This window comes from Rhinolophus ferrumequinum, chromosome 5 (assembly GCF_004115265.2).
Source record: "Rhinolophus ferrumequinum isolate MPI-CBG mRhiFer1 chromosome 5, mRhiFer1_v1.p, whole genome shotgun sequence".
NCBI lineage: Eukaryota > Metazoa > Chordata > Mammalia > Chiroptera > Rhinolophidae > Rhinolophus > Rhinolophus ferrumequinum.
The window spans coordinates 27,501,420-27,525,802 of record NC_046288.1 but is presented as its reverse complement, the minus strand read 5'-3'; the positions used below and the strand labels follow the sequence as shown (position 1 = coordinate 27,525,802).

At 35.6% G+C, this 24,383-nt stretch overlaps 1 protein-coding gene across 1 annotated transcript; it reads left to right on the top strand.

Annotated features, from left to right (window-relative positions):
• Positions 1-24,147, top strand: LOC117022636 (UDP-glucuronosyltransferase 2B31-like). Its single transcript, XM_033106775.1, has 6 exons — positions 1-765; positions 2,423-2,571; positions 14,437-14,568; positions 16,512-16,599; positions 17,480-17,699; positions 23,644-24,147. The coding sequence occupies exons 1-6, from the start codon at positions 45-47 to the stop codon at positions 23,921-23,923; spliced, it is 1,590 nt and encodes a 529-aa protein (XP_032962666.1). The 5' UTR covers positions 1-44; the 3' UTR covers positions 23,924-24,147.
• Positions 24,148-24,383: the final 236 nt, after the last annotated feature.

Below are 24,383 nucleotides of genomic sequence, written 5' to 3'. Positions count from 1 at the left end.
GCAGGGAAACAGTGATTTGAAAAGAACCATTACATTCCACCAGAATGTCTGTGAAGTGGATTCCAGTTCTGCTGCTGCTGCAGCTGAGTTCTTACTTTAGTCCAGGGAGTTGTGGAAAGGTGTTGGTGTGGCCCACAGAATACAGCCATTGGATGAACATGAAGACAATCCTGGATGAACTTGTCCAGAGAGGCCATGAAGTGATTGTTCTGGCATCTTCAGCTTCCATTCTTATCGATCCCAACAAACCATCTGCTATTAAATTTGAAGTTTACCCTACATCTTTAACAAAAGATGATTTTTTGTTTTTTTTCAAGAAGGCGGTCATGAAATGGACATATGGGCAAAAACATACATTTTGGACATATTTTTCACTAATGCAAGAAATATCTAGGGATTATTCTGACTGCATTGAAAAGCTCTGTGAAGATGCCATTTTTAACAAGAAACTTATGACAAAACTACAAGAATTAAGGTTTGATATCATTCTTGCAGATGCCATTGGACCCTGTGGTGAGCTGTTTGCTGAGCTACTTAAAATACCTTTAGTATACAGTCTCCGGTACTTTCCAGGCAACACAATTGAAAAATATAGTGCAAAAGTTCCAATCCCTCCATCCTATGTACCTGTTGTTTTGTCAGGATTAAGTGATCAAATGACATTCATGGAGAGGGTACAAAATATGATGTATGTGCTTTATTTTGACTTCTGGTTCCAAACGTTTAATGAGAAGAAATGGGATAAGTTTTACAGCAAAGTACTAGGTAAGTCATGTTTTTAGTTGGTAGCATGAAGTTCTTACTTTTCTAGTGCCTTGAAGGTGTTTGTATAAATATTGAATCAGAGGAATGTGTCTTTTATAAGGGAAATGATAAAATAAAATTGTAAAATGATCTTTCAGTGTCACAAATATTATGGAAATGCTCCAATTATAGGGTCATTGAGGAACTGTTTTCTCTTGTGTATTTAACTTTCATTTAAAAAATTAAACTATTTTGCCATATTACCTGAAGGTAATATATCTCTCACAATAGAGAGATATAGAGGCTCTATCCCAGATCAAGAATCTATAATTTGAGATTTCTAATGACCCCACATTCTTTTACTAATTACTTAAAATCATATTTTCAAAGACTTAAAATTTTGTCAAACAATGGACATATAAATTATAAACTATATTTTTTGAAAACTTTCCCTTCGTTAAACACAAAATGAGCCAAAATTAAATGTGCAAATCTATTACTATACTTTATAAAAATATTCCAGCTGTTATTTAAAAATATTTTTATTAAGGCACAGTTATTATGAAGCTGCTAACGTGAACTACATGCAGTTATAGGCCAAGGAATCGAGTCACATTCTCAAAACCTCATGCTTTACAAGGAAAATCTGGGATCAAGGGAATAGCTTGCTAAATTGTAGAAACTAGACTTAAGTACTCTGGGGAAAGATGTTTCATGGGTATGGTAGGGTTAATTAATTGAGGAATTGAAATCATTGTTTATATTTGCATCTGTTAGTTTTATAGCTTACAGAGTAAACATGCTTTTATAGCTTACAGAGTAATTCTACAGTGTCTTAGGTTTAATCATTTTTTTATGATTGTGAATGTATTGATGTGATTTACGGATGAAAGATTCTTACGCTTAGTCATACATACTAGGTCTCACAATAAATTTTGCTGAACTTATTGCAACGACACTGCTAAACATTTTTCATATCAGAGGGACTATTCATTATGAATTTATGGACAGTTAACAAAGTTTATTATTTGGAAGGGGTGAAAAGGCTGCATGAAAAAGTTAGACAACTTGAACTGTTTGCCAACAGTTCATGACAATGCATCAGCTCACACGGCACTGTCTGTGAGGGACTTTTTAGCCAGTAAACAAATAACTGTATTGGAACACCCTCCCTTACTTACCTGTTCTGGCCCCCAATGACTTCTTTTTTTACCCAAAGATAAAGGAAATATTGAAAGGAAGACATCTTGATGACCTTCAGGACATAAAGGGTAATAGGACAACAACTCTGATGGCCATTCCAAAAAAGAGAGTTCCAAAACTGCTTGGAAGGGTGGACTAGGCACTCGCATCAGTGCATAGCTTCCCAAGGGGAGTATTTTGAAGGTGACAGTAGCGATATTCAGCAGTGAAGTATGTAGCACTTTTTCCAGGATGAGTTCGCAACATAATTGTCAGACTGTGTATGTTATTCATATATATATGAATATACATGTTTTATATATATGTATTGTTCATATATATGTATATGTAACACTTGTATATTCATATTACCAAACCAAACACACTTGAAACATCTTTGACTACATAATCCTAAACTACTTTCAGAAAATTACCTGATATGCTCGCATTACAATTTCTCATTTCCTCAACCTTTTCTTTGTTTCATTCCCTTCAGGAAGACCCACGACATTGTCTGAGTTAATAGGGAAAGCTGAAATGTGGCTCATTCGAACTTATTGGGATTTTGAATTTCCCCGCCCACATTTGCCACATTTGGAATTTGTTGGAGGACTCCACTGCAAACCTGCTAAACCCCTTCCTAAGGTAAACCCATTCGTGTATGCTTTTCTGTTTACTTTGCATTTTCAGTAGGAAAGCATCTGTGTTCTTTATTTAGAATATCTGATCACACTGAGAGAGAAAGATAAGAATCTGGGTAAAGTGACCTGCCAATTAGAAGCTCATATATTTCTATCTAGTGCAAGAATCTGAATTTCATATCATTACAGAATTAACTTTGTACTCGGGAGACTTTGGAAATAGTGTCAGTTAAATTAAGGCCTTCATTATTCAACACATAAGACCGTGTCAGCCATTAATTCAAAGCATATTTTTAAAGTGACTAGCATAATGCAGGAGTAAGTACTGGATATGCAGAGAAGCAGTGTAGACACATTTTTTACCCCCACACACCAGATATTCTACTTGGAAAGATATGCTTAGAATATAAGCAAGTGACTCAAAGCTGTGTGAAAAGTATTACAATAAAAAAAGAACAATGCTACTATAATGCTAGAGAACATCCCATAGGAATGGATCATAACACCTCAGGACTGACGATGCAATCTGCCATAAGTGAGCATAAACATCCCACGTTTTTGTCCCCCTGCAACACAAAAATTTGGCATCTATCCATGAATAAAAGTGGGAGTTGGAGGATCCAGCATCAGATGCCAAGAGACCTGGGAAAAGTCTTGCCAACCTGTGCATAGGTAATAGGCAGAAAGACTCCAGTACCAGCTGTGATACCGACAGGAGATGGTGAATTGGTTCCAGCCCCTTGAGGCAGTAGTCCAAGAGCAGCTGCAGAACCGTACCTTGGGCAGTCACCTACAGAGTGGAGAGCCTTTGTGGAAGTCCGGAATTCCAGAAGAGAAGTTCCAGCACTCTATCGGACCACAAAATATATGAGTTTGAATGTGTTCTTGTGGGTGAGAAGAAAGTTTGACTTTGCGAGCATTACGTGAGCCTCCCATAAGGCACCATAATTTAGGGATTAAAAAAAAGGCCCAAGATTTCTCCTGCAGGGGAAAGGGACATCGCTGAGTGGATGCCCAGCTTTTTCTGCTGTGCAGGATGCTTCCAAAGGCTTATTTCACAGCATCCACAGTGTTAAATTCGGAGCTCAGCGACTGATGAGAAGAAGCAGATCAAGAGAGGGACGTACAAGATTTCCAGAGGGCACAACAGAGACATGGTTCCTCCTGACTGCATTCTGGACTCCTACATGAAGGCTGACCACAAACCACAAAGAAAACCTCTCCTGCAGATCCCTTCCACGGGCCTGTGGACACTGACAGCACACAGCATTCCAAACCCAACCTCCTCCCCTCTGTGGCCAGCTCCCTGTACATGCTGCCAAGGACAGCCACAAGAAGAGCAAGATTTGATAGGAGGCTAGGGAGCATCACCAGAAAGTAGACCAGGGTTTTCTGGCAAAAAACAAACTACAAACCTGAGCTGTAGCGCCACCTTCAGGAAAACAAAAGGCAGGCTGTCAGCATCTGGCCTGGTGCTTTATAGGATGGAGAATATGCATACATGCTTACTAATTCTTCCACACGAAGTAAGGAGCAAGTAGCATGGAATAGGTATGTTCCTACAAGGTCTGAGAAAGCCTTATGTACAGCAGGACTGACAAAAGGCGTTTCTACCCTGAAAGCAGTTAGTAGAGACTGAAGTAGGTGACTGCTAATTCAAATGCAAAAGCAACAACACAAAACTCCAAAGAACATGAAAATGCAAGGAAACACGAAATCACCAAATTTTGCAATAACCATCCAGTAACGAAATAAAGACATGGAGATATATGATTTCACTGATAAAAAATTCAAAATAGCTCTTTGAAGTTAACTCAGTAATCTACAAGAAAACACTGAACCCTTGTGCAATGTTTGTAGAAATGTAAATTCAGCACAACTACTATGGAAATCAGTAGGGAGATTCTTTAAGAAATTAAAAATAGAGCTACCCTATGATCCAGCAATCCCACTTTTGGGTATATATCCAAGAAAAAGAGGATATCAAAAATACATCCATAATATCATGTTTATTGCATTATTCACACTAGCCAATAAATGGAAACTGTCTACAGATGAGTGGGTAAAGAAGATATGAAATACACACACACACACACACACACACACACACACACACACACTCAGAACGAAATATTATTTAGCCATGAACAAGAAGAAAATCCAGACACTGGAACAACTTAGAGGGACCTCGACGGCATTGTGCTAAGTGAGGTAAGTCACATTGCAAAATATAAATAATGTATGATATCACTTCTATGTGGAATATAAAAGGCAGACTCATAAAAACAGAGGGTAGAATGGTGATTACCATGGGCTGGTGAAAAGGGGGATGGGAGACTTGAGAAGATATTGGTCAAAGGCTACAAACTTGCAACTCGGAGATTATTAAATTCCAAAGATATAATGCACAGCATAGTGATTACATGTCAATAATACTATTACATACATGAAAGTCTCTAGGGACTACATCTTAAATGTTCTCACAACAAATACAAACAAAAAAGATAGTTAAATGACATGATAGAGGTGTTTAATAACGCAAGAGTGGCACTTATTGCTATAGATAAATGAGTCAACACAACACAAACACCTTACACTCACAGAATGCTATTTGTCAATTATGTCTCAACTTAAACAAAAAAAAGAAGCATGAAACAATGATTAGGATGAGAAGTAAACATTTTTTAGAAGGGTTAAGTCATTAATTCCCAAAGAGAAAATAGAATTAAACAATAGAAAACAGAAGGATTGGATCAAAAAAGAAAAAAAAAAAGATTACTATGAGGTTTGGACCAGATATCCATGAAATTTTTGGCTCCTTATGTGTTTCTTTGGAGACAGGGCAGAGTTTAGAAAGCACATGGAGCAACAAGGAACTTTTCAAATACAGAATGTGATAAAATTTGAAAACTAATAAGTATTAGGAGCCACAAGTCAGAATAATTCTGAAACAATTCCAGGTAACCCTGACTTCACCAGGAACTTTCTATAGTTTGAACTAAGCAACTCAAGGGGGTAACCACAGCTGTAACTCCCCCACTGTGATGCAGGTCTCACTGAGGGGACGATAGGGCCCCTCACAGCCAGTGACACTCAGCACATTCTACTAGCACGTCCATTTTGCAATCTGATTTCAGGGCAAAAGCTGTCATATGTAAACTAATCAGAAAGGTAGTCACTCAAATAAGTAACTGTACAAATACATTTCTGGATTATAAATAGGCCTCTTGGGACTATTTCATGGAGATTCCAGACAATGATACTAGACTCATGAATTACAGTGATCCTTTAGCTTATAAAAGGGATTTAAGGAGAGGGTCCTAAGATGTTAGCATAGGACAACCGTGAACTCACATCCTCCCATGAACACACCAAATATACATCCACATATAGAGCAATTCCTCCTGAAAAACGACCGAGGGTTGATAAAACAGCTTGTGCACAGCACATGACAGAGAAGGTTGGGGAATCATGAGAACTTTCCAGGCTCTGTGGGAACTCTGTGGGATTGGAGGTGCCAGTGAGTACCAATGCTTATGTCCCCTCTTCACACAGACAGCATGGGCAGGAACACAGTTCAAATGCTCTAGTCCAGCTGCAAGGCCACCACAGTGTGCCTTAGGCTGCTCACCCCACACCCACGCCAGGCTCACACAGCCAGACTGCCATGGCACCGCTATCGCCGCGTCCCCTGGACTGCTCCAAACCAGGCCAGCCCGCCTAACAAGGTGCCCCCAGAGCCATGCACCCTGGTAAACCTGCCCCAACTCTGACTGGCCTGCTGGGTAGAGCACCTCTCGTGCCTCAAGCAACACTTTGGCTCCAGCCAGCCTTCCAATGCACACACAGCCTACACAGAGATCGTTCCTACACAAGACCTCTCATCGAATTCGAGACAGGTAGCTGTTCCACCTAATTTATACAAGCAAACACAGAAAATAAAACAAATTAGGAGAAAAAGAAATATGATCAAAATGAAAGAACAACAACAACAAAAAAAAACAGAAAAGAAATAAAATCCTAAAAAACAAAGATAAGTAATTTGTCTGATGAAGTATTCAATGGAATGGTCATAAGGATGCTTACCAATATAATAGAGGAATAGAAGAACACAGTGAGAACTTTAAAAGAGTTAGAAAAAACAAAAACAAGCCAATCAGAGCTGAAGAATACATTAACTGAAGTGAAAAATGTGCTAATCAACAGCAGATAAAATACTAGGGAAGAACGGACTAGCCACTGGGAAGACAGCATAATAGAAATTACACAATCAGACTAGCAAAAAGTCTTTTAAAAGCAAGAATAGTTTAAAGGTCATCAGGTACAATATGAGAGTATTAGCATTTGCATTAAAGGGGAGAGAGAAAGAGAGAGAGAGAGAGAGAGACCATTTAAAGAAATAATGACTGAAATTTTTCCTAACCTGGGGAAGGAAACAAACATCCAGATCCACGAAGACCAGAGAGTCCCCAACAAGGTGAAAAGAAAGAGATCCACCCCAAGACATACTATAATTAAAGTGGCAAAAAATAAAGATAAAGAATCATTTAAAAAGTTTTATTAGATTTATTGGGGTGATATGGTTAGTAAAATTATATAAGTTTCAAGTATACATTTCTATAATACATCATCTATAAATTGCAATGTGCATTCACCACCATAATGAGTTCACCTTCCATCACCATATATTTAACACCTTCTTCCCTCTTCTACTACCCTATTACCCTCCATAACTCTGGTAACCACTAAACTGTTATCCGTATCTACGAGTTTTTGTTTCCTTGTTTGTTTGTCTTATTCCTTTGCTGCTTTCAGTTTTATATACCACATATCAGTGAAATCATATGGTTCTCAACTTATTCTGTCTGACTTATTTTGTTTAGCCTGATAATCTCAAGATCCATCTAGGCTGTTGCAAACCGCATTCTTTCATCTTTTCTTATGGCCTAGTAGTATTATATATATACCACATCTTCTTTATCTAGTCATCTATTGAAGGACACTTTGGTTTTTCTCCATGTCTTGGCCACCGTGAATAACATTACAATGAACACAGGGGTAAATATATCTTTAAGAATAAATGTTTCCAGATTTTTGGGGTAGATACACAGGAGAGGGATTGCTGGGTCACATGGTAATTCTATACTTAATTTTTTGAGGAAACTCTGTACTGTTTTCCATGGTGATTGTACCAATTTGCATTCCCACCAGCAGTGTATGACAGTTCCTTTTTCTCCACCACCTCTCCAACACATTATTACTTGTCTTAATAATAGCCATTCTAACAGGTGTGAGGTGATATGTCATTGTGCTTTGATTTGCATTTTCCTAATAGCTAGTAATGTTGAACATTTTTTCATATATCTGTTCATATGTTTGTACGTAGGCTGTTTGCACGTCTTCTTGGGAGAAGTTTCTGTTTAGGTCCTCCGCCCATTTTTAATTGAATTGTTTATTCTTTTGGTGTTGAGTTGTATGAGTTCTTTATATATTTGGATATTAGCCCCTTATCAGAGGTGTTGTTTGCAAATATCTTCTCTCATTCAGTTGGTTGTCTCTTTGTTGTTGATGGTTAAAAGAGGGAATCTTGAAAGCAGCAAGAGAAAAACAACTACTCACATAGAAAGGAAACTTCATAAAGCTATCTGCAGATTTCTCAGGAGAAATGTTACAGAAGGTAGTGCAGAATATATTTAAAGTGCTAAACAAATAGAGCCTACAACCTAGTATATTTTACCAGGCAAGGTTCATCCAGAATGGAAGGTGAGATAAAGATTCCCTGACAAGTAAAAGGAGTTCATCACCAATAAAACAGCTTTACAAGAAATGATAAAGGGCCTTCTTTAAGCTGAACAGAAAGGCCATAACCAGAAATAATATGTAAAATAAAAAAATCTTACTGGATATCAAATATATAATGAACACAGTGGATCAGCCACTTAAAAAGCAAGTATGAAGATTCAAAAGACAAAAGTAGCAAATTAACTATAACTACAATAAGTATTTAGGGTACTACAACAATAAAAAAAAGATATAAAATATGTCAGAAACATAAAACATGGAGGGACAAGTATAAATGTAGCTCTTTGTGAGTGCTTCTGAGCTTAAATGCATAAAAGCAAAATACCAATTATAGGTAATAATTGGTATATGTGAACCGTGGTAACCACCACCCATAAATCTACAAAGAATACCCCAAAAATAAAGAGAATCAAACAAACACTAAACAAAACCAGCATACCAAGAGGAGAGATCAAGAAGACAAGACAGAGAACTACAAAAAAAAAAAATTAAAAATGGCAATAAGTACATTCTTATTAATAATTAATTACTTTGAATAAAACTGGATTAAATGATCCAATGAAGAGTCAAAAGATAGCTGAATGGATTTTAAAAACTGTGTCATCTATATGGTAACTACAAGAGACTCACATACACAGATTGAGAGTGAAGGCGTGGAAAAAGAAATACCACGCAGACAAAAGTGAAAGAAAACTAGGGTAGTAATACTCATATGACAAAATAGATGTTAAAATAAAGATTATAAAAAAGACTAAGAAGGGCATTATGTAATGACAAAGGGGACAATGCAAGAAGAGGATATAACATTTGAAAATATCTATGCACCCAAAATAGGAGCACCTCAGTATATAAAACAAATATTAACAGACATAAAAGGATAAACTGACAGTATTACAATAATAACAGTAAGGGACTTTAACACCTAACTCACATCAATGGATAGATCATCCAGACAGAAAAATTAATAAGGGAACAATGGCCTTACATCACATTAGACCAGATGGATTGGAACATGTCATATAAAAATTGCAGCATACATATTTTTTTGTAGGGGTACATAGAACATTCTTCAGAAAAGATCACATGTTAGATCACAAAACAAGTTTGAATAAATTCAAAAAGATTTTCTAATAGCAACAGTATAATATTACAAGGCAATTACAAAAAGAAAACTGTAATATATCCAAACACATAGAGACTAAAAAAGGTTCCATTAAAGAACCAATGAGTCAAATATGAAACCAAATGGGACATCAAAATCTACCTGAGACCTAAATGAAAGTTAAACCAGGATCTATGGGATGCAGGATCTATGGGATGCATAAATAGCAGTTCCAAGAGGGAAATTCAGAGTGATACAGGCCTATGTCAAAAAAAAATAAAAAGAAGAAAAAAAATCCTAATTCCATAATTTAACATGACACCTAAAAAGTCATGAAAAAATGAAACAAACAAAAGCCTGAATAAATGAAAGAAAGGAAATAAAAATCAGAGTGAAAATAAACAAACTAAAAATCAAATAGAAAAGACCAATGAAAGTAAGGGTTACTTTTTGGAAAGATAAATAAAATCCATAAACCTTCAGCCAGACCTACCTAGAAAAAAGAGAAAGCCCAAATACATAAAATCATAAATGACAAAGAGGAAATTAGATCCAACTCCACAGAAAAACAAAGCATCATAACAGAATACTATGAATAATTTTATGCCAACATACTGGACAACCTAGAACAAATAAGTTTCAAGAAACATACAACTTTCTAAGACTGAACCAGGAATAAGCAAAAATCTCAATAGGTTGATTACTAGCAAGAAAATTGAAGCAGTAATGAAAAAACTCCCAACAAACAAAAGTCCAAGACCAGATGATTTCACAGCTGAATTCAACAAACATTTAATTCTACCAAACAATTCATACCTATCCCTCTCAAAATACCCCAAAAATTGAACAGGAAATAACACTCCCAAACTCATTGTATGAAGTCAGCCAACATTGTCCTGATAGCAAACCAGACAAAGAATAAAAGAAGAAAATTACAATCCAATATCCCTGATGAACATAGATGCAAATATTCTCAACAAAATATTAGCAAATCGAATACAACAATATATAATAGGATTATACATCACGCTCAAGTGATATTTGTTCTAGTGAGGCAAAAATGGTTCAATATGCACAAAAAACAATACACAACAAAACCAATGATAAAAATCATATGATCATACCAATAGATGCAAAAAAAAAAAAAAAGCATTAGCAATGATAAAAACGCTCAACAAAGTGGCTATAGAGAGAACATACTTCAACATAATAAAGGCCATATATGATAAATCCACAGCTAACACCATACGCAATGGGAGTAAGCTGAAATCTTCTCCTCTGAGATCAGAACAAGAGAAGCACACTAACTATCACGACTTTTATTCAACACAGTATTGGATTTCCTAGCCATAACTCAGGCAAGAGAAAGAAGAAAAAAAAAAATACTCATATTGCAAAGGAAGAAATAAAGCTGTCACTTTTGCAAATGACATGACACAATATATAGAAAATCATAAGAACTCCACAAAAGAAATTATTAGAACTAATAAATGAATTCAGTAAAGTTGCCAGATATAAAATTAATGTACTTAAATATGCTGTGTTTCTATACACCTATAATGAACTATCAGAAGAATATAGAACATAATCCATTTTCAAAATGTCTCAAAAAAATAACATACCTAGAAATGAATTTAACCAAGGAGGTAAAAGACTTGCACTTTCAAAACTATAAGACATTGATGAAAGAAACTGAATACACATAAAGAAATGGAAGGATATATACCATGCTCATGGATTGGAAGGCTTAATATTGTTCAAATGTCCATACTACCCAAAACAATGTACAGATACAATGCAATCCATATCAAATATTAATGGCATTTTTTCTCAAATAATCATAAAATTCACATGACACCAAAAAAGATCTCAAACAGCCAAAGATATATTGAGAAAGAACAAAGTTGGACGTATCATGTTCCTGATTTCAAAATATACTACAAAGATATAGTACTCAAAACATTGTGGTGGAGGCATAAAAACAGACACATAGTTCAATGAAACAGAATAGAGAGCCCATAAAAAAAATCCCTCGCTTATATGGTTAATTAATTTACGACAAAGGAGGTAAGAAAATACAATAGGAAACTGACAGGCTCTTCAGTAAGCGGTGTTGAGAAAACTGGACAGATACAAGCAAAAAAAAAAATGAAACTAGACCACTTTTTTATACGATGTACAAATAAAACTCAAAATGGGTTAAAGACTTACATGTAAGACCTGAAACCATAAATCTCCTAGAAGAAAACTCTTCAAAACTGGTCTTGACAAATTTATTTTGGATATATCTCTTCAGGCAAAGGGGACAAAACAAAAATAAACAAATGGAAATACATCAAAGTAAAAAGTTTCTGCTGAGCAAAGGAAACCATCAACAAAATGAAAAGACAACCTACTGAATGGAAGAAGATATATGCAAATGTATTTCCAATAAGGGCTTAATACCCAAACTATATATGGAACTCATACAACTCAATATTAAAAAACAAACAATCTGATTAAACAGTGGGCAAAGGACCTGAATAGAAATTTCTCCAAAGAAGACATACAGATGGCCAACAGGTGTATGAGAAGATTCTTAGTTTCCGTAATCATCAGGGAAATGCAGACCAAAACCACAATGAGATATCACCTCACTCCTGCCAGAATGGCTATCAGTAAGTCAAAAAACAATTGCTTGTGAGCATGTAAAGCAAAAAGAGCTCTCGTGCAATTTTGGTAGGACTGCAAATTGGTACAGCCACTGTGGAAAACAGTTAGGAGTTTCCTGAAAAATATTATAAATAGAATTACCTTATGGACCAGCAATTCCACTTCTGGGTGTTTATCTGAAGAAATCCAAAACACTAATTTGAAAAGATATATGCACCACCATGTTCATTGCATCATTATTTACAATAGCTAAGAGATGGAAGTAATCTAGGTTTCCATCAACAGATAAGTGGATAAAATAAAAGTTTTATATATATATATATATATGTATATATATATATATACACACAGATAGATAGATAGATAGATAGATAGATAGATAGATAGATAGATAGATAGATAGATAGATATAATGGAATGTTACAATACAAATGAATGACATCATGTTAAATGCAAAAACATGGACGAACCTAGAGGCTATCATGCTAAGAGAAATAAATCAGACAGAGAAAGACAAATATCACATGACATGTATGTGTAATCTAAAAAGAACAAAACAAACAAAAAAACAGAAACAAACTTGTAGGTAAAAAACAAACTGTTGCCAAAGGGGAGAGGGAAAGGGGATAGAGGGGAAAGGTAAAGAGGAATAGGAGATACAAACTTCTAGGTGTAAGACAAATAAGTCGTTGGAACGTAATGTACAGCATAGGAAATATAGTCAGTAATATAATAACTTGTACAGTGATAGATGATTTACTCAATATACCACAGATATCTCATGGTAAGGTATATAAATGTCAAATTACTGTGCTGTACACCTGAAACTAATATAATATGCTTACTATACTTCAATAACCATTACTAAGTGATGCAGGGGGAGAGCTTGGGAAAATCTGACAAAGGTTAAGGTGGGGTGTAAATTATTATAGAGCTAAAAGAAGAAAGATATAAAATCATCCTAAAGATAACAAACTTTTCCTTAGTACTCACGGTCAAAGAAATACAATACTAATGAGTAAACGAAAATAATTCTCCAGAAAACCTGTCAGGAATAAACACATTTAGTACAACTATAACAATAAGAATTGAAAGTAAGTTAAGATCCTGCTGTAGCCTCATTCCAAGAATCTTAAACTAATATCAATTCTATATGCCACAGGAACTGACATATTGGGTCTATTAAAAATAGCCACTGATAAAAACAGAATGGAGTTTCCTCAAAAAATTTAAAACAGAATTGCCATTTGGTCCAGCAATTCTACTTCTGGGTTTATATCCAAAACAATGACTTTAGGATCCTGATGAGATAATTCCACACCCATCTTCATAGCAACACTATTTACAAGAGCCAAAAGATGGAAGCGACCCAAGGGTCCACTGGTGGATGAATCAATAAACAAAATATGGCATTTACACACCATGCAATACTGTGTGTTATGTGCTGTTGAGTCAGCTCCAACCCCAGACAACCTTATGAATGATGTCCAGAGAATCCTAGCCTCAACAGCCCTGCTCAGCAACTTTAGACTCAAGCTGATGGTTTCTTTATGGAGTCAATCCATCTTGATGTTTCCTGTAGCTTTCTTTTTTTCCTAGCATTACTGTCTTTTCAAAGAATCCTGCCTTCTCATGAAGTGCCTGAACAATGACGATCTCAGTTTTGTCATTTTTACCTCCAGCAATATTTCTGGCTTCCTTTGCTCCATAACCCACTTGTCTTTCTTGTAGGTCAGGGAGTCTGTAGAGGAATAATACTCATCCTTAAAACTGAGGAAATTCTAATACATCCCCAAAACTAAGGAAATTCTGCTACAACATAGTGGAATATTAAGGACATTGTGCTACGTTAATAGGCCACTCACAAAAAGACAAATACTGTATGATTTCACTTATCTAAGGTATGTAGACTACTAAATTTCACAAAACAAAAAGTAGAATGATAGTTGTAAGGGACTAGTGAATGTGGGAAATGGAGGATTACAAAATAATGAATCCAGTTCCAATTAGCAAAATATGAAAGTTCTAGATATAGGTTGCAAAACAATAATAATTATATATTATTTTATATATATATATATAAACTATATATATATATATGCTACTGAAATGTACACTTAAGAATGGTTAAGATGGTGAACTTTATGCTATGCATATTTTACCACAATTAAAAAAAAAAACAAAAAACCAGGTAGTATACTAATGATCCCTGATAATACTTGATTTTCTCTCTTTAGCTGTTTGTTGCACTCCTTTCAATAGTATTCACTGTGTTAATACTCATTTGTGATGGACCAAATTCTTTCTCCACAGGAAATGGAAGAGTTTGCCCAGAGCTCCAAGGAAAACGGTATTGTGGTGTTTACTCTGGGGTCAATGGTCAGTAACATGACAGAAGAAAGGGCCAATGTGATTGCATCAGCCCTTGCCCAGATTCCACAAAAGGTGAGATAAAGTACAAAACTCTTTAGTGAGTGTGTTAAACTCTGTAGAGTCGGATTATAGAAATTTTCTTCATGAAAGGTAAACTGCTATGATAGCCCCAATTCATCTCAGAGAGCAATTTAAAAACCAAAATATACACGACAGATGCTACAGTAAGAAAGAGGATGTTTTTGATTGACAATAACTTTGGCATTAAAATTGTGATGACAGAGAAGTGCATTTATGAGATACAGCATAAAGTTTGGTGGTATTCTAGCTAGGTACACATATCACCAAATTCTGTCCTGTTATTTGTCCCTTTTCCTGGCAGGATTCCTGAGTGCATAACAGATACTACAGAAGTTCTCAGAAAGGAGTTAAATTTTCACAGTAACATTAAACAGGACTTGATAACAGTCAGAAAGGCAACATGCCCTTTAGGCCAGGTCATCTAGGAGTCTCTTACTTCCCCTGAATTTTGGAATAGGCCTATGCCCTGTGTTTTTCAGGGTGCTATTCATAGAAAGGATATCTAAGGCTTAGGAAGCTGCATCCAGGTACCCAAACCAGCCATGTTGATTTTGATAAGGAGAAAAACTAGCCTGTGAAATAGAAAGAGAAAACCTCCCTGGTGGGCTGGGCCCTGCTAAAGTCTAAAGCAGGAAGACGTAAAAGAAAAGGTGGTGGTGGGTCCAGCCCTTAAGGTGACCATGTGCTTTATAAAATGTGGCCCCACCACAACTCTGCTTCTAACCAATCAGAGTAACTCCTCCTGACTAAAGAAGGAGAAATAAATATAAAATGGAGTCAACCAGAAGTAAGCCTGGTATGGGACACTTTCAAATGATCCCTTCTCCAAGAAATATAGTAAGAAATTATTTCTAACATATAAATTTGCAGTCTCTTGGTATCTGTGAACTACTTTTTAACTTCCTATCTGATGTAGCTTTCTCCGTATCACCCACGCTAGTTTGCTAAGAACGTGAAGTTACATGAACACTCAAAAGCAAATAGATGTTAACTACTTCTAAACTAGAATCCAGCTTATGAGGATTGCTTGGGAAATCCAAACTCTAGACCTAATTTGTGTATCGAGCCTGGAAATGGCTTGGCCAGTTATGAGTGATTAACCATATTAATCAATGCTGTCAGTACATTGAAGCACATCATGAAGTGTTAACAGTAGGGTGAAAAAGTTTGACATTATCATATTTGATGTTTTTCCACACCTATACTTTCCTTTATGAAGTGACAGTGTGCTCTTTTCTATATTTTAAGAAATTTCAATTCTAGCTACAGTGATAACACTATATTCATGTAAAAACTATCACTTGAAATTTTTCTTACACAAAGTGAATAACTAGTAAACTAAAAGAAGCTAAACATACTTATTAAGCAGAAATTGTTTATTATTATAAATTGTTAAAATTCAGAATTACTTAATTCTCACAAATAGCTATGCATTGATTTTGTAAATCAAAAGATGTAAAACTCTAATAAAATAACTTATGGAACTAGTGGATATAAGTAAAGCACTTCCCCCATTACTCAAATAGAATTAAACAGGTTAATATTAAATCTGGAAGATGAGAGTAAAATAAATAGTTAAAAAAATGTATGTGTAAATGATTGATTTGTTACTGTTTTTGCACTAAACTATATGACTACCTAAAAAATTTATATACTTGGTCATTGATAATCTCATTTGTCTAACCCCTAGTGTGCCATCACTGTACCATCACTGTATTCATACCAGCTCAATACAAAAATAAGTACATGTAATATAAGTATTCTTCCTACATCAGTGTTTTATTCGTTCTCATTATTTAACATCTCTTGTCCTCACTTCCTTAGCTGTAATATGTAAGGGAGTGAACTAGAAGTCTCTTAATCTATTTAGAATCTAACACGCTATAAATTTGTAGTTTGAAGATGGGAATAAGTTATTTTCTTTACCCTAACAGGTTATATGGAAATTTGATGGCAAAAGACCAGATACCTTAGGGGCAAATACTCGTCTCTATAAATGGATCCCCCAAAATGACCTTCTTGGTAAGACTCTGGAAAACACTGAAATGAGAGCCAATCTGACCAGTGATAAACAATTCATCAGGAAATAAACATTTATTAAACATTGCTTACTGAAAGCCTCAAAAATACAAATTAATTTCCTTTATATAATTCCCAGCCCTAGGGGGAAATCATCAAATAAAACAGTTGGCATCTTATTATACACATTCAAATTCCTTATGACCAGAAACAAATTGTCTTTATTTCATGTGTAATTACCTCTCTCAGAGGCTATTTCAACACTTTCTGGATTGTCACCCTATCTCTTAGTTCTCTCCTTACACTAATCCTTGAACCCACTGTAAGGGTGGACAGGTGCCCCTGTAAAAGGTCCGCTTGTCTTTTATTACCACTGAGTTTCCCTTTTCCAGAGAAAAATTCAAAACCTCTTTCCAAAGTGATAGCATATTTCATTGTAACGTGTAGCTTTTCCTTCCTCTGACTCCTATGCATCATCACTACACTTCCTGCTGCTTTGACACCCCACATATCAGACTCAGTGCCTTCACTATTTCATTAAGAGGATACATTCTAACATACTCCCCTCCCTCTTTTTACCCCATGCATTTTATTCTTTTTTTATTTAAGATCCAGCATGTTCTTTTCAAATTGTCCACCAGGTAATCTTGTATTCATTTTGAAGTCTCAAGTCACACACCAATCTTCTATGTATTTTTCACTTACTTTGCCAGCTGACTTACGTGCTTCTTCCTTTGAGTACTGGAAGAAATTTTAAGGCAGGTTCATGTGTATAAACATGTGTTATCTAGGATACATTGCCTCTTTCAGTGCTTATATCGCCCTATTCTCATTTTATTCTAAGACTATAATTAATAATTTGCTGAAATTCACCCAACCCTAGGTCATCCAAAAACCAAAGCCTTCATAACTCATGGTGGAACCAATGGCATCTATGAGGCGATCTACCACGGGATCCCCATGGTGGGCATTCCTTTGTTTGCAGAACAACCTGATAACATCGCTCGCATGGAAGCCAAAGGAGCAGCTGTCAGATTGGACTTCAACACAATGTCAAGTACAGATTTGCTCAATGCATTGCGGACAATCATTAGTGACCCTTTGTGAGTAACATAAATTTTTTTTATAGATGGTATTTATACATAGGTTCTTCAATCAATGGTGCATATGAGTTCCATCCCAGTTTTAAGAGGTTAATTTTGACATTAACATAATTTAACCCATCTGAAATCTACTTTTATTTTCAACAACACATTTATTTCAAAGTTTCATTTTAATACCATATACCGTGGGTACCAAAAAAAAGAGATGTTATCTTAAAATGTGTATACATTTTTTCGCCACCCTCTGTGTTTAACGAGTAGCCAACTGGTACAATTTTCTCCGCGAATAATGTAAAGTTATATAAGTAATTGTAAAAAGAACACTTTAAAAAAACATGACAGAACCCATAGAAGGAAAGAATGATGAACTACAAAAAAAATCATAAATTCTTCCCATTCAATACCTAAAATTTCTGAAACTATAATCTCTTTACATTCAAAAACTTCATTTTATTATAAATATTTTAATAAATTTTGTGATACAATTTACATATCATAAAATTCATAGTTAAAATTATAAAATTCAAATATATGTAATATGTTTACACAGCTATGAAACCATCACCATAATATAAACATAGGACATTTTCATCACTCCAAAAAAAAATGTCATTTGCCTCAGAAGTCACTTCCTATCCCCCCATGCCCAAGCAACCATTAATAAACTTTGTGTCTCTATTAGTCCTTTTGGACATTGCATAATAACAGAATCATGTAACACATGGTTTTTCTATAACTGGCTTTTTTCACAAAGCATGTTTTTGAATTTCTTACCAGCTTTGCACTGCTGAATAACATTCTATGATATGGATAAAGCACTTTTTTTTTTAATCCATTTATCAGTCCATGGACATTCTGGTTGTTTCTATATTTGCTGTTATGAATATTGCTATCTCTGATTTTGTGTTAATATAACTAAAGATGCCAATATTTATAGAAAATGAAAACATGCTAAATCATTTTTACAAAATACTGTCAGACAAGATTTTAAAAATTAATGATATATGCTATTTTGAAGCCATCTTACATAGATGTGACAAGAAGATTGTAAGTGCCACGGTAGAAAAAAGATCTATTTCAACAGTGACCATAAAAAAGATGTAGCTGTACTAGGATCAGGAATGGCAGACCAGAAGCACTACTAATAATAAAGATGATGATAAATAGGTTAATCTTCCAAAACACTACAAATTATTAATTGGTAATACCTACTACTAAATCCCCAAGTAAAAAATGTAAATGTAAACAAAAGGAAATACCAAAATAAATCTATAGTCATAATAGAATGTTTTTAAAGAACTTTTTCTATAATATAAAAAAAGAATGACAAAATAAGTGAATACGTAAAAGATCTGAAAAACAATGTTAAGGTGCAACCTATTTGACATATATACAAGAGTGGAGAACATGTATTTTTCAATAGCATAAGGAATAGTTAATGGAATTGAACATACATGCTGGGGCAAAACCCAGACTCAGTATTTGAAAGTTTACAAATCATAAAGAGCATATTGTCGGACTGGACTAGAATTAAGTCAGGAATAAAAACATAAAAACAAAAACAAAACAATCTCTAAATTTTGAAAAACAAGCAATTTTGAAAAATAAAGAATATATTTCTAGTAGTTCAGAGTCAAAACTGAAATCATAATCATGCATGCACCTTCTTCTAAGCAATTCACCTTCTAAGTATATACACAACAGAAAGATGTAAATATGTAAACCAAAAGGCATATACAAGAATATTTACATCAGCATTAGTAAAAATGGCCAAAAAAAATGAACAGTAATGTTCAAATGACCATTGAACATTCTGAAGCAATAATCTTTAGTACTGACAGATGATACAGCATTGGATACTATACAGCATTTGAACCAAGCATCATCTACTTCAGCAATGACATTGAAGGATTACTGCTTGATTCCAATATACAAATAAGAAAAACTAATTTGTGATATTAAAAGTTAGTTTGTGGAAGGGATTAGTGACTAAAAGTTCCAAGAAAATGGGGAGCTTCCCGAAGCTTGTGGTATCCTACATCAGTATCTATGAGTAGGTGCGTTACTATATTGATTTCATGACAATTTTCTAAGTAATTATAAAATTTTGAGCTGTTCATATAAGATATGAACATTTAAATGTTTTTTATACTTAAATTAAGGGTATATTTTACAAAACGTTTTGTTTTATTTTGTTTTGTTTGGGAGCGGCACCAAAATAGACTGACTTCTGTCTTTGCCAGGAATTTCTATAGCACAGGTTCACCATGGGAAATATAATAACTTCACAAGCCAATAGCATACAGGATAATGTCTTCATAAACCAAATAAAGAAATAACATATACCAAAAAAAAATGACCAGTTAATCACACTATTGTCTCAGGCAAGAAAAGATGGAAGAATAGAGCCCAAATTTAATATGAGGTGTAAATTTTCTGATGAGTGTGGACCCTGAGAAAGAAGATACCTACTAAGAATGGCTCCAGGTAGCTAACTAAGCTCAAATAAAAATAAAAACAAAAATAAAAAATGAAAAACAGAGACTAGCAGCCATTTCTACAGAGAGATCTCTTGCACAGGCTGCACATTGGGTAGAGACCTGCACTAGGCAGCCTCCCTCCTGCACTAAACTGCCTGCCTGCACTGTGTTCCTGCCATCTAAGCCAGCCCTTATAAAGTAGTTCCTGGAATAACATTTCAACCAGTAGGACTGAGGCTTTCCCCGTCCAATTAGAGCTGTACAACTATATCCTATCAGCATTTCACTGACCACAGTGACTCCATTCTGACCAATAAAGACAGTGCCTTTTGAACCAACCAAACTGGTTGGATCTGTGAACCAACCAAACTGGTTGTGAGGATCTGAAGTCTCCATTTGCATTTGGATGGACCAATCAGGGACTAGGGGAAGGAACTTCTAACTATTTAAGGCAGCTCCCCTCTAGCTCTGGGAACACATTCTCTCTTTCCAAGGAAGTCAGAAAACTGTTTCCCAGCTGGAGCTGAAATCAAAATACCTCTCCAGAGCAGAGCAGAGGGGAGCAGTCCGGCTCAGGGCAGAGTGGAGTTAACAGGAGCAGAGCACAGCTATCTCACTAGAGAGGGGCCTGGCCTCAGGGCCACCTCACAGCTATGCTCTTTCATAATTGAGCTGTAACACTATTGAGCTGTTTGCACTGAATACAGTTTTCCTCTTCACCGCACCCCAAATTAGGGATTCCTGTTGGTGTTGAATTGGCACCAGTGACCATCAGTTGACAGGAGGCACTGGTGACAGTCAGCAACCAAGACCTGATTGCCATCATCCAGCACCAAAGTAAACGTCCCACTCTGCTGGAGCAGGCTGCTAGGGCACAAGGATGCCCGTGTTGGTAGGCTGGCTGATCTCTTTCACAGGGTGGTTCTGACGTTTAGCACCACTAAGAGGAGTTTTTAAAGACGGAAGGAATGTCCCAAGGGTCCTGCAGAGTTTAGGTTAGTAATGAAGAGTCACCTCCCCAAACTGGAACTCTCAAATAGTGCTCACAAACTTAGTAGTTATGGCCTAATTGTCCCCTTGTCACAGTTGCTTCTCCACAGGTTCTTACTGATAAGCCCCAGGGGGTCCCCTCTGCTTACCAAAGAACACCAGGTGTAGAAGGATAAAATCAGGAACGATTTACTTCATTCCTATAGCAAAGCAACTTTGTTTTTGTCTTTGTCGTAAACAAGTGCATTAAAACTTCACTTATATCACAAACAAGTGGATTTGAAATCATATTAAAGCAATATACATCATGTATTGAGAAATTTAGAAATCAAATAGTAAAAAAAAGAAAGAAAGAAAGAAAAGAAAAGAAAAGAAAAGAAAAGAAAAGAAAGAAAATAAAAGGAAAGAAAAGAAAAGGAAAGGAAAGAAAGAAAAGAAAAGAAAAGAAAAGAAAAGAAAAGAAAAGAAAAAGAAAAGAAAAGAAAAGAAAAGAAAAGAAAAGAAAGAAAAGAAAAGAAAAGAAAAGAAAAGAAAAGAAAAGAAAAGAAAAATGCCTAAGAGGTGTTTTTAGTGTCACCAGGAAAGGCTGTCTGAGATGTGACACTGACACCAATGCCTCCATCAGAATTTAGAAGTGGCCTTAGAAGTAGGCTTCCTACAACAAGTAGCCTGTTGTAGGAAGACTATTCCAAGTAAGACAAAGTGAGGAGAAAGTGCAAAGGTGCTGAGGTAGGAACACATTTGGCAGCTTCAGTGAACCGCCTAAAGGCCAACGTGCCTACAATAGTGTGTGCATGGGACATAATGACAGGAAAGAGGTTGCCAAGGGTCCATCCATTTTCAAAATGCAAAATTCAACACAGTAAATTTTAAGATATAATTAGATTTACTACGCAATTTACAAATCAGGCAGCATCTGATAAGAAACTACAAGGACTCTCTAAGGGGTTGTACAAAATGGAAAATTGTATAAAAAGAAGGATGTAGCAGGGAAGTTATTAGCCAAAAAACAAACAAACAAACAAACAAAACACAGGATTATTTTTAGACAAAAATATCTTTTTTCCAGGAAAGGAATGGCATAGGTTGCATCATGTAGACTGCCTGTTCTCTACAAGATAAGTCCCTTGCCTTTGAGAGGGCCCAAGTAACAGAACCTCTATGGTGTTGACCACAAAATTCCAGACTGGTTGATTGAGATTATATTTCTGGGAGAGGATGAAATTTCAATTAAATCAGGCATTAAAATTTAGGTTTGGCATCATGGGCTTTTAGCAGGAGTAACACAATTTAGGGCCTGTGGTTTTCTCTTTAATACTATGTAGGATCCTGTAAGACAAAGAACAGATTTGGAATTTATTCAAACCAGGATGAGTTGCCAGATGGAAATTAGAAACAGGGGAGGGTCAAAATCTGATCTGTTTATAAAAAAGTATCATTCTGGCTACTGAGTGGAAAATGATAACACAGTTATGAAAACACTAGAAGCACAGGGACTAGTGAGAGGCGTTTCTTCCACCATGACACAATTCCTCTTTAAAACTCAAAAGCATCATCTTAAAACTGCATTTTATCATGCAATTTATGATGACAAAAGGAAGTTTGAACTTACATAAAATTTTTTTAAGAGTTTATTTGAGCCAATAACTGAAAACCGACTTGAAGAAAAATGTCAACCAAAGAGAAAATGTTCCAGAGAATGGCAGTTTGTCAGTCCTTTTTATACATTCGGAATTAAAGGAGAAAACATAAAGAAGGTCACATGAAATCTATTAGTGGTAGATTAGGAGGAGGGAGAAAGCAAAGTGGAGGAAGGAGAGATGTCTAGGATTGGATACAAAGTGAAATGCAGAGATACAAACTTCTTTTGTGCTGGTAGATACAGGATAGCTAACGTAAGATTTATAGTAAATAGACATTGTATGTGGGCAACAAGACAACAATGAGAAATGTGGTCATTGGTCTCTGGTGCCTACTGTTATGCTTCCAAGTCATCTGGAAAAGAATTCACTCTGATAACCAAAAGGTAAGGTATCCTAGGTGTATAAAAACAATGGGTAGGCTCCCTTAAGGTAAAGATTAACCTTTTACTAGGCCCGGGATGTGACTACTCACCAGGACTTGCCCAGTTAAGAATTTCTGATCAGATCATTCTGCATGGTTATTTTAGGTCATTGAGCTCATCAGGTCTGCTAAATAGACCGTTTTTCATTCACACTGATAACCCTAGAAAGGTTCTATCATTTGCTCTGCTACAAAGATTCAACTTTCCCAGCTTATCTTCCTTCTTCACTTTGTAAAATACTCGTCATCACAAAATTCCAATGTAAAAACCAAACCATCTATGAAGACCCAAATATAAATAACTTCTGCAATTCTGTGACATTGTTTTGAAACAAAACCTTTCATTGCAATGATACTCTTAAGCAAATTAACTTCCTTTCAATGTTAGTGTCCTTCTCTTTCTCCTTTAGATATAAAGAGAATGCTATGAAATTATCGAGAATTCACCATGATCAGCCAATGAAACCTCTAGATCGAGCAGTCTTCTGGATTGAATTTGTCATGCGCCACAAAGGAGCCAAACACCTGCGGCCAGCCTCCTACGACCTCAACTGGTTCCAGTACCACTCTTTGGATGTGATTGGGTTTCTACTGGCCTGTGTGGCAACTGCTATATTTGTCATCACAAAATGTTGTCTGTTGTCTTGCCAAAAGTGTGCTAAAACAGGAAAGAGAGACAAGAAGGAGTAATTTTATCTCAGGACTGTGGCCAGTGTATTCCAGCAAGAAGTTGTGTTGTAAAGATCCCTTCCTCCTGTGACAGTGTTTCACTATTTAGCTTGTCAAATCAAAATCTGTTTTAAAATGACTTACTACCTATTTAAGAGTTAGAAATATGTCATGCCGGAGATACAAACGGGCAAAATAAAATAAAATAAAAACAAAACAATATGGATATATATTGAAATTTATTATTCTAATACAAAAATCATACCTCCGCCCACCCCCCAAAAAAAACTGAGCTTAACTGTGTTTCAAACATCACATATGGACACATGAACACTAAGAGATCTATACACATATCAATATTATTTTGCAAATTCTCAGAATATTTTAATTTCACTTTGGTGCAGAATTCTGTAGTTTCATCTTTTGCTAAAGAAATTATTCAATGGTTAGAATTATGCAAAAAAGATTCACCCTTCCATTT

Excerpts from the sequence above, each read along its gene's own strand:
- LOC117022636 (XM_033106775.1), top strand. The coding sequence starts at position 45 with ATGTCTGTGAAGTGGATTCCAGTTCTGCTGCTGCTGCAGCTGAGTTCT. Across the intron at positions 766-2,422 it reads GTTTTACAGCAAAGTACTAG|GAAGACCCACGACATTGTCT; the intron begins GTAAGTCATGTT and ends CATTCCCTTCAG. Across the intron at positions 16,600-17,479 it reads CCCCCAAAATGACCTTCTTG|GTCATCCAAAAACCAAAGCC; the intron begins GTAAGACTCTGG and ends ACCCAACCCTAG.